Source organism: Oryzias latipes, chromosome 13 (genome assembly GCF_053564925.1).
Source record: "Oryzias latipes strain Hd-rR chromosome 13, Olatipes_Hd-rR_3.1".
Lineage (NCBI taxonomy): Eukaryota > Metazoa > Chordata > Actinopteri > Beloniformes > Adrianichthyidae > Oryzias > Oryzias latipes.
This window is the reverse complement of record NC_136249.1, coordinates 36,730,001-36,741,246: the sequence shown is the minus strand read 5'-3', so window position 1 is coordinate 36,741,246 and position 11,246 is coordinate 36,730,001. Positions and strand designations below refer to the sequence as shown.

Here is an 11,246-nt window from a genome sequence, read left to right as displayed (position 1 = left end):
CCAGGCAGCCATCCGCCCGGCCCACGGTTGGTCCAGGGAGGAGCGAGGCAGGGGCCCGCCGCCCCCGCCCAGGAGGGGGGAACCCCGGGGGAAAAAGAGGACCCACAAGGGGTGTTGTAAATATGGCCCGACCAGGCTCGGCCACAGTTGGAAATTTGGCGGGGCCCAGCACTCAGGAGCAAGGACCAGAACCCACCCCCCAGGGACACGAACACCCCCGGCTCAGATGTAATGTGTCCTGTTACCATATTTGGTGTGATGACATCACCAGGCAGCGACTGAGTTGGAGTTGTTATTTTCACAAAAAGTAAAATACTTTAATATTTTTGGTTCTGTTAGAACATCAAAGGTTTTGTTGAACACAGAACCCGTCCAGCTGGGAGGTCTTCAGTCAATCCAGGTTCTGACAAATCCTTTCATGGTGCCGGATGTGGATCCGACCGCTTAGCCAGCAGAAACAGAACCCTCTCTGATCTTCAGAACAGAAGGTTCTGGAAGGGTCCAGCCAGGTCTGACCTGGGCCCATCATGTGACCCCAGTGGGAGGCGCAGGTCCTTATTTGAAACCGGGTTCTGCTGGGTTCTGTGTGGACCCCGGCTCAGACCATGCCGCTCCACTGTAAGGAGGTGTAGCGGACGTCTCCATTTGCTGCTGGCGAGCAAAGTAAGACGGTCTTCTTCACGTTGGAGCCCAGACGTGCCACAGCCAGCAGGTCCAGAACCCGGACCGCCTCGTCCCCCTCCACACAGACGGCTATGAAGTGGGCGTGAAAGCGCAGAGGGTCACCTAAGGACAAATGGGGTTACTAGGTCAGCTGGTAGGCGGAGCCTGAGACAAGTTAAGGGACTCACCTGGATAGACGAGGAAGTCTCCGCCGAACTTCCCTGCAGACGTCAAGAAGAAGCCCCGCCCCCGTAGATCCCTGAAAACCTGGAACCTGGTGCATGGAGGGGGCAGCGGTTTGGTTGGCGGGTCGATCTTCAGGAAGGATCGTGCCTCGGGGCAGTAGTTTAGCCCCGCCCTCGCAGTGCTCAGCTGGACCGCCAGTGCCGACCGAGGAAAGACAAAGTTCTTATCCAGAGCCTCCAAGCGGTTCTGCTGGACCTCCTCTGCCAGATCAGAACCAAAACTGTCAGTTCAGTGCCAGGTGGGCTAGTGTAAGTCTTTAGGCCACGCCTTCACCTGTGAGTGATGACGTCATGGCTCGGAGCAGCGCCGCCTTTCTGTCCTGAAGGGCCAGAACACTTTGCTCCTCCAGGCTGCTTCGTTGGTCCTCCTCAAACTGCCTCTTTAGCTCCGCCCCCCTGTCCCCAGCAGGGCGGGGCAGTGCCGCAGCGCCGGCGCCCTCCCTCAGGAGGCGCTCCTCCTCTGGCAGCAGCAGCAGCGGGCGGCCGAGTCTCCCGTTCTGTCGTGGCGTTCGGGGCAGAGAACCCAGGAGCGCCCCCACCAGACCGCCGGACCTCACTGCTCTCAGGTCCTGCACTCTCCACAGCAAGGGGGCGGAGTCGCAAGTACTGATCCCCACCACTGGGGAGGAGTCAAGCTGCTGCTCCTCCCTCCTCAGGTTCTCCATCAGCAGAACTTATGCAAACACAAGACCAGAACCACAACCAGACTCCAAGAACCATCGATGGATTTGATGCATCGATCAGCTTGTGGTCATTTTAAGTCACGTGACGTCACAATCAGCTAGGTCTAGGGGATCCTAGGTTCGTTTGGGTCAGAACCTCTGGATTTAGAAATGCTTGCAGTTCCTCAGGTTCTGCTCATGTTTGATCCGAACTTTAAGTCAAAGTTTTTCTTTTAAATAAAGTGCATTTCCAGGATCCATGCTGGTCTGAGCCAAAAGGACTTCCGCTACGATGACGTCATGCGTACACGTGACAAACCCAGCTCCGTTTAAGGTCTACAGCAACCAATCACTAACTAACTTTAACATCGTCCTGAAGTTGGAGCAAAGCCAGCCGGTTTTACCGGGAAGGATCCGGTTCTGTCCGGCAGAAGACTCGTTACCTGCCGTAGGGCTGCACGCGCCGCTTCCGTTGACTGCTCCTGCTGACGTCACGAACCTCACTGCAAAAGTCCGGAACCACAAACCGAACTGCGCTCAGGACGGAGCCGAGCATCCACCAGAACCGAAGCACAGCCCGCTCCCCGGAAGTCTCGTTCACCATAGCAGCCAATCACAGCTGAGAGGCGCGTGGTTGGCTGCTGCCAAAAGCGCGGCTCGGCCCTGATTCATGACTGACAGGCACACCCGAAACATGAACAGCCCACTTTGGTAAAAGTGACGTCATAGAACTTGTGACTAAATTAACGAATAGAAATTTACGGTTTAATTTGAAAAAGAATGTTCCATATGTTCAGTTTATGTTTTTGAATATTTTTTCTCTAAAACTTGACTCGTTCTCTCAGAATCCAGATTTTGCAGGTGTTCCCTCTTAAGGAACAGGCTCCTCCCCTCTTAAGGAACAGGCTCCTCCCCTCATCTCCCAAATAAAAGCTGTGTCTGAATTCCCACCCTAACCATTAGATAGTGCACTCTATAGCACGGCGTCCCTCGTTTTCTAGTTCAGTCTGAATCTACAATTCCAACATCCACAGGCCTAGAAATTTCCCAGAAGTCTCTGTGAAAAACCAGTGTGCATCGATGCGGATTAGATCACAGAATGTGGACCACAATGCATTGCGTCAGAACAATTTCTGCCAAAAATATGTATATAAATGTATTTTTTAAATCGCTTTTATCTTCAGGAGATGGTGGACTCATAGCTAATAATCACAAAACGCTCACATTAATTAGATTTTAACTTTGTGAAATCGATGTCGTCATATCCACCAATTAAGAAAAAAAAAGAAAAAAGTCATAAATGCACTATTTAATGCCGCACCATATAGGTTTTTAGCAGTTAGGACGGGTTTTCAGACACAACCAAAGTCTCTCATTACCCCTTGTGCTATCTTAGATGACCCCCCCCCCCCCCCCCTTCCATTGAGGTGTTCCCCCTACCATGACAAAGGTGGATAAAGGTGGAAAGATTTCATGTAATCCATGGACACCAGTGAAGATCACAAATCATTGAAGAAAAAAGGTTCAGAGCTCTGTCTGGTGGGTCTAGATGACCCAACTCCTAATGTTAAAGTGCCTAGGATAGAACAAGGGTTACAGCATCTCTGATTTCCCTTCAATTACTGCAATGAATCCTGGGAAAAGGGGAGTGGCCTGGAGTGTCTCCAGTGTCTACTGGTTTCCTACAACAGAAGAGTGAAGAAAAAAGATCTAAAACTGAAATAACCTCAGATGAAGAACATTTGAAGTCTTGGAAAGTGGAAACGTCTGCTTTAATAGTTGATACAGCAGAGTATCATCAGCATAACAGTAGAAATGCTGCCTGGAAATCAAACCTAATCAAAGCTTGTTTGATTGGACCAAGCACAGAGCCCTGTGGGACACCATGACTGGCTGCTGTGAGGAAGACTCCTCCCACAAACAGGATGTAGTTCGCAGCTGTTCATTCTAAAGAACGTTCCTGATTTGGGATGGAAAAAAGGCTGGAGAAAACTTTTATTTTGAAAGGACCACTGTTTAGACAATTGTTGTTCCTTTAAACAAGCTGGAATTATGCACCCCCCCCCCCCCCAACACAGTTGCGTGTTAAAGAAGCACATTTATTTTCTCCTGCCCCCCCCCTGACAATCCATCTGAAGTCCGTGACCAAAGCAGGTGTTCCCACCTGTGGAACAGGCCCCTCCCCTTAATGAAAAGCTTCAGAGTGTTGTTGAGTCCCTTTAATGACTGCAATGAATCCTGGGAAAAGGGGAGTGGCCTGCAGCATCTACTGGCTGACCTGCAGCTCCTGCAGTTCTTTCAGCAGCTGCTCTTCCTTCTGGATCTTCTCCAGCTGCACAAAGAGAGGGAAAGCAGAGGCGTCAGATCACAGGATCAGTTCTGAACCGGACTGGTCCAGTTCAGTGTCTGCAGCTTTCAACACCATGCTCCTGGAGGAGCAGGACTCGGGTCTCTCCTGCTCCTTCCTTCTGGTTCCAGCTCAGCCCTGCAGCATCCAGGTCCAACATGAGTCCATGCTGTTGGTCCTCCAGGTGACCATCATGCCTGCTGCAGGTCTTCATTATTTGCTCTGCACTGTCCTCTTGACAGATCAGTTCCCCTTCCATGTCACGCGTGTGTAGGACCAGCAGAGCGTGAATGTTCTGCAGGTGTAGAACATTCTGGAACCAGTTTTCAGGAATCATAACGTTTATTAATGTACATCATCAAAAGAGAATCTAAATCCATCCTGGGGAGTTTCTCTCTCAGCATCAGTTCTTCATGCTGCTTGGTCGTTCTAACGTCGTCATGGCGCCGTAGGGGTGCCATCCCCTCCAGAACTTTCTGTTCTTCATGCTGAAGATAGAGTCTGTTTGGGATCGTTCCACTGATGCAGCATAAATCTGGAGTCTCCCTGATGGTGATGCATGATGGGTAATCTGTCTGTGTGTCTCAGCACTGAGAAGATCATTCATCCAGACCAACCCTCCATTTGTAGGAATCTAAACATTCATGGAACCTCCACCATGCACCACACTCATCACTGTTCTGAAGAACAGGAGACCTGGAACCTGCTGGGTTCTGATGGTTCTGCTGGACCTCTTCTGATGTCAAAGGGTGAGGTCTTTCTTCTGCTGCTGATGGTCGATCACTGAGCCTACCATCCTCAAGGTTGCTTTCTGCAAGTGAGCTGGAACATCTTTGTTTAGGGTCAGCGTGGTTCTACTGCAGAACCGCCTTGTGTCTCCTTGACCCACATCTTCTAAATGGTGACTGTTTCTGTGATGAAGTTGTGACCCATTCAGGGTGAACCCCACCCTCCCCCATCAGTACCTGGGAGAGGCTCCAGAAACCCCAATGTGGATTTAGGAAATGAATGGATGGATGAATGAATGAATAGATGGAAGAATGAATAGATGGATGGATGGATGAATAAATGAATAGATGGATGGATAGATGGATGAATAGATGGATGGATGAATAGATGGATGGATGAATAGATGGATGGATGAATAGATGGATCGATGGATGAATATATTGATGGATGGATGAATAGATGGATGAATAGATGGATGAATGAATGGATGGATGGATGAATAGATGGATGGATGAATAGATGGATGGATGAATAGATGGATGAATGAATGGGTAGGTGGATGGATGGATGAATGAATGGACAAATAGATGGATTAATAAATGGATGGATGAATAGATGGATGGATGGATGAATGGATGGATGGATGAATAGATGGATGGATGGATGGATGAATAAATGGTGGATGAATAGATGGTGGAAGAATAGATGGATGGATGGATGAATAGATGGATGGATGAATAGATGGATGAATAGATGGATGAATGAATAGATGGATGAATAGATTGATGGATGGATGAATAGATGGATGGATGAATAGATGGTGGAAGAATAGATGGATGGATGGATGAATAGATGGATGGATGAATAGATGGATGAATAGATGGATGAATGAATAGATGGATGAATAGATTGATGGATGGATGAATAGATGGATGGATGAATTGATGGATGAATGAACAGATTGATGGATGGATGAATGGATGGATGGATGAATAGATGGATGGATGGATGGATAGATGGTAGATGAATAGATGGGATGGATGAATAGTTGGATGGATGGATGAATGGATGGATGAATGAATAGATGGATGAATGAAAAGACTGATGGATGGATGAATGGATAGATGGATGGATGGATGAATAGATGGATGAATGGATGAATAGATGCTTGGATAAATGGATGGATGAATAGATTGATGAATGGATGAATAGATGGATGAATAGATGGATGGATGAATAGATGGTGGATGAATAAAGGGATGGATGAATAGATGGATGGATGAATAGATGGATGAATAGATTGATGGATGGATGAATAGATGGATGAATTAATAGATTGATGGATGGATGAATGGATGGATGGTTGGGTGAATGGATGGATCGATGAATAGATGGATGAATAGATGAATGGATGAATAGTTAGATGGTTGGGTGAATGGATGGATTGATGAATGGATGAATAGATGGATGAATAGATGAATAGATGGATAAATAGTTGGATGGATGGATGGATGGATGGATGAATGGATGGATGAATGAATAGATGGATGAATGAATAGACTGATGGATGGATGAATGGATAGATGGATGGATGAATAGATGATGAATGGATGAATAGATGGTTGGATGAATGGATGGATGAATAGAGGGATGGATGAATAGATGGATGGATGGATGGATGAATAGATGGTGGATGAATAGAGGGATGGATGAATAGATGGATGGATGAATAGATGGATGAATAGATTGATGGATGGATGAATAGATGGATGAATAGATGGATGAATGAATTGTTGGATGGATGAATGGATGGATGGATGAATAGAAGGATGGATGGATGAATAAATGGTGGATGAATAGATGGTGGATGAATAGATGGATGGATGGATGGATGGATGAATAGATGGATGGATGAATAGATGGATGAATGAATAGATGGATGAATGAATAGATTGATGGATGGATGAATGGATGGATGAATAGACGGATGGATGAATAGATGGATGAATGAATAGATGGATGAATAGATTGATGGATGGATGAATAGATTGATGGATGGATGAATAGATGGATGGATGAATTGATGGATGAATGAACAGATTGATGGATGGATGAATAGATGGATGGATGAATAGATGGTAGATGAATAGATGGGATGGATGAATAGATGGGATGGATGAATAGATGGGATGGATGAATAGTTAGATGGATGGATGAATGGATGGATGAATGAATAGATGGATGAATGGATGAATAGATGCTTGGATGAATGGATGGATGGATGGATGAATAGAATGATGGATGGATGAATAGATGGTGGATGAATAAAGGGATGGATGAATAGATGGATGGATGAATAGATGGATGAATAGATTGATGGATGGATGAATAGATGGATGAATAGATGAATAGATGGATAAATAGTTGGATGGATGGATGGATGAATGGATGGATGAATGAATAGATGGATGAATGAATAGATTGATGGATGGATGAATGGATGGATCGATAAATAGATGGATGGATGAATAGATGGATGGTTGGGTGAATGGATGGATCGATGAATAGATGGATGAATAGATGAATGGATGAATAGTTAGATGGTTGGGTGAATGGATGGATTGATGAATGGATGAATAGATGGATGAATAGATGAATAGATGGATGAATAATTGGATGGATGGATGGATGAATGGATGGATGAATGAATAAATGGATGAATGAATAGACTGATGGATGGATGGATGAATGGATAGATGGATGGATGGATGAATAGATGATGAATGGATGAATAGATGGTTGGATGAATGGATGGATGAATAGAGGGATGGATGGATGAATGGATGAATAGATTGATGGATGGATGAATAGATGGATGAATAGATGGATGAATGAATTGTTGGATGGATGAATGGATGGATGGATGAATAGATGGATGGATGAATAGATGGTGGATGAATAGATGGTGGATGAATAGAGGGATGGATGAATAGATGGATGGATGAATTGATGGATGAATGAATAGATGGATGAATGAATAGATTGATGGATGTATGAATGGATGGATGAATAGATGGATGGATGAATAGATGGATGAATGAATAGATGGATGAATAGATTGATGGATGGATGAATAGATGGATGAATAGATGGATGGATGAATAAACAGATTGATGGATGGATGGATGGATGAATAGATGGGATGGATGAATAGAGGGATGGATGGATGAATGGATGAATAGAGGGATGAATAAATGGATGAATAGATGGATGGATGGATGAATAGATGGATGGATGGATGGATGAATGGAGGGATGGATGAATAAATGGATGAACAGAGGGATAAATCAATGAATGAATGGATGGATGGATGAATAGATGGATGGATGGATGAATAGATGGATGAATAGATTGATGGATGGATGAATAGATTGATGGATGGATGAATAGATTGATGGATGGATGAATAGATTGATGGATGGATGAATAGATGGATGAATAGATGGATGGATGAATGAATAGATTGATGGATGGATGGATGAATGAATAGATTGATGGATGGATGCATGGATGAATAGATGGATAGATGAATAGATGGATGAATAGATGGATGGATGAATAGATGGATGAATGAATAGAGGAGATGGATGAATGGATGGATGAATAGATGGATGGATGAATAGATGGATGAATGAATAGAGGAGATGGATGAATGGAAGGATGAATAGATGGATGGATGGATGGATGGATGAATAGATGGTGGATGAATAGAGGGATGGATGAATAGATGGATGGATGAATAGAGGGATGGATGGATGGATGGATGAATAGAGGGATGGATGGATGAATAGATGGATGAATGGATGGATGGATGAATAAAGGGATGGATGGTTGTGTGAATGGATGGAAGGATGAATAGATGGATAAATAGATGAATGGATGAATAGTTAGATGGTTGGGTGAATGGATGGATTGATGAATGGATGAATAGATAGATGAATAGATGAATGGATGAATAGATGGATGGATGGATGTATGGATGGATGAATGAATAGATGGATGAATGAATAGACTGATGGATGGATGAATGGATGAATAGATGGATGAATAGATGGATGGATGGATGAATGGATGGATGGATGAATAGATGGATGGATGGATGAATAGATGGTGGATTAATAGAGGGATGGATGAAAAGATGGATGGATGAATAGATTGATGGATGAATGAATAGATGGATGAATAGATGGATGGATTGATGGATGAATAGGTGGATGGTTGGGTGAATGGATGGATTGATGAATGGATGAATAGATGGTTGGATGAATGGATGGATGAATAGATGGATGGATGGATGGATAAATGGATGAATAGATTGATGGATGGATGAATAGATGGATGAATAGATGGATGAATGAATTGTTGGATGGATGGATGAATAGATGGATGGATGGATGGATGGATAAATAAATGGTGGATGAATAGATGGTGGATAAATAGATGGATGGATGGATGAATAGATGGATGAATGAATAGATTGATGGATGGATGAATGGATGGATGAATAGACGGATGGATGAATAGACGGATGAATGAATAGATGGATGAATAGATTGATGGATGGATGAATAGATGGATGGATGAATTGATGGATGAATGAACAGATTGATGGATGGATGAATGGATGGATGGATGAATGAATAGATGGATGGATGGATGGATGAATAGATGGTAGATGAATAGATGGGATGGATGAATAGATGGGATGGATGAATAGTTAGATGGATGGATGAATGGATGGATGAATGAATAGATGGATGAATGAATAGACTGATGGATGGATGAATGGATAGATGGATGGATGGATGGATGAATAGATGGATGAATGGATGAATAGATGCTTGGATGAATGGATGGATGGATGAATAGAATGATGGATGGATGAATAGATGGATGAATAGATGGTGGATGAATAAAGGGATGGATGAATAGATGGATGAATAGATTGATGGATGGATGAATAGATGGATGAATGAATAGATTGATGGATGGATGAATGGATGGATCGATAAATAGATGGATGGATGGATGGATGGATGAATAGATGGATGGTTGGGTGAATGGATGGATCGATGAATAGATGGATGAATAGATCAATGGATGAATAGTTAGATGGTTGGGTGAATGGATGGATTGATAAATGGATGAATAGATGGATGAATAGATGAATAGATGGATGAATAGTTGGATGGATGGATGGATGAATGGATGGATGAATGAATAGATGGATGAATGAATAGACTGATGGATGGATGGATGAATGGATAGATGGATGGATGGATGAATAGATGATGAATGGATGAATAGATGGTTGGATGAATGGATGGATGAATAAAGGGATGGATGGATGAATGGATGAATAGATTGATGGATGGATGAATAGATGGATGAATAGATGGATGAATGAATTGTTGGATGGATGAATGGATGGATGGATGGATGAATAGATGGATGGATGAATAGATGGTGGATGAATAGATGGTGGATGAATAGAGGGATGGATGGATGAATAGATGGATGGATGAATGAATAGATGGATGGATGAATTGATGGATGAATGAATAGATGGATGAATGAATAGATTGATGGATGTATGAATGGATGGATGAATAGATGGATGGATGAATAGATGGATAAATGAATAGATGGATGAATGAATAGATGGATGAATGAATAGATGGATGAATAGATTGATGGATGGATGAATAGATGGATGAATAGATGGATGGATGAATAGATGGATGAATTAACAGATTGATGGATGGATGGATGAATAGATGGTGGATGAATAGATGGGATGGATGAATAGAGGGATGGATGGATGGATGGATGAATAGATGGATGGATGGATGGATGAATGGAGGGATGGATGAATAAATGGATGAACAGAGGGATGAATCAATGAATGAATGGATGGATGGATGAATAGATGGATGGATGAATGAATGGATGAATGAATGGACGAATAGATGGATGGATGAATAGAGGGATGGATGGATGAATAGATGGATGAATTAACAGATTGATGGATGGATGGATGGATGAATAGATGGTGGATGAATAGATGGGATGGATGAATAGAGGGATGGATGGATGAATGGATGAATAGAGGGATGAAAAATTGATAAATAGATGGATGGATGGATGAATAGATGGATGGATGGATGGATGAATGGAGGGATGGATGAATAAATTGATGAACAGAGGGATGAATCAATGAATGAATGGATGGATGGATGAATAGATGGATGGATGAATGAATGGATGAATGAATGGACGAATAGATGGATGGATGAATAGAGGGATGGATGGATGAATAGATGGATGAATAGATGAATGAATGATTAGTTAGATGGTTGGGAGAATGGATGGATGGATGAATAGATGGATGGATGTATGAATAGAGGGATGGATGGATGGATAGAGGGATGGATGAATAGAGGGATGGATGGATGAATAGATGGATGGATGAATAGATGGATGAATGAATGGATGGTTGGATGAATGGATGGATGAATGAATAGATGGATGGATGAATAG

General features: G+C 43.3%; 2 protein-coding genes across 3 annotated transcripts in view; both read right to left on the bottom strand.

Moving 5' to 3' along the window:
• Positions 1-289: 289 nt before the first annotated feature.
• tsen34 (TSEN34 tRNA splicing endonuclease subunit) lies at positions 290-2,190 on the bottom strand. Of its 2 annotated transcripts, XM_078929868.1 has the most exons (4): positions 2,014-2,190; positions 1,183-1,581; positions 852-1,109; positions 290-786 (listed from the first exon to the last, which is right to left on the bottom strand). In XM_078929868.1, exons 2-4 carry the CDS (start codon positions 1,571-1,573, stop codon positions 599-601), a joined length of 837 nt encoding a protein of 278 aa, XP_078785994.1. In that variant the 5' UTR covers positions 1,574-1,581; positions 2,014-2,190; the 3' UTR covers positions 290-598. The 2 variants fall into 2 exon arrangements, with proteins under 2 accessions (XP_078785994.1, XP_078785995.1); XM_078929869.1 differs by having other exon boundaries at positions 1,183-2,181.
• Positions 2,191-3,311: 1,121 nt separating this feature from the next.
• eif2a (eukaryotic translation initiation factor 2A) overlaps positions 3,312-11,246 on the bottom strand; it is a 26,266-nt gene continuing 18,331 nt past the window's right edge. Inside the window, exon 16 of the mRNA XM_078929851.1 lies at positions 3,312-3,902. Within this exon, the coding sequence (XP_078785977.1) occupies positions 3,837-3,902 (66 nt within the window). The 3' untranslated portion in view covers positions 3,312-3,836. The remainder of the gene's footprint in view (positions 3,903-11,246) is intronic.

Coding starts and splice junctions, on each gene's coding strand:
- tsen34 (XM_078929868.1), bottom strand. CDS start 1,573: ATGGAGAACCTGAGGAGGGAGGAGCAGCAGCTTGACTCCTCCCCAGTG. Junction 1,110..1,182: donor CATGACGTCATCACTCACAG/GTGAAGGCGTGG, acceptor CTGATCTGGCAG/AGGAGGTCCAGCAGAACCGC. Junction 787..851: donor AGACTTCCTCGTCTATCCAG/GTGAGTCCCTTA, acceptor ATTTGTCCTTAG/GTGACCCTCTGCGCTTTCAC.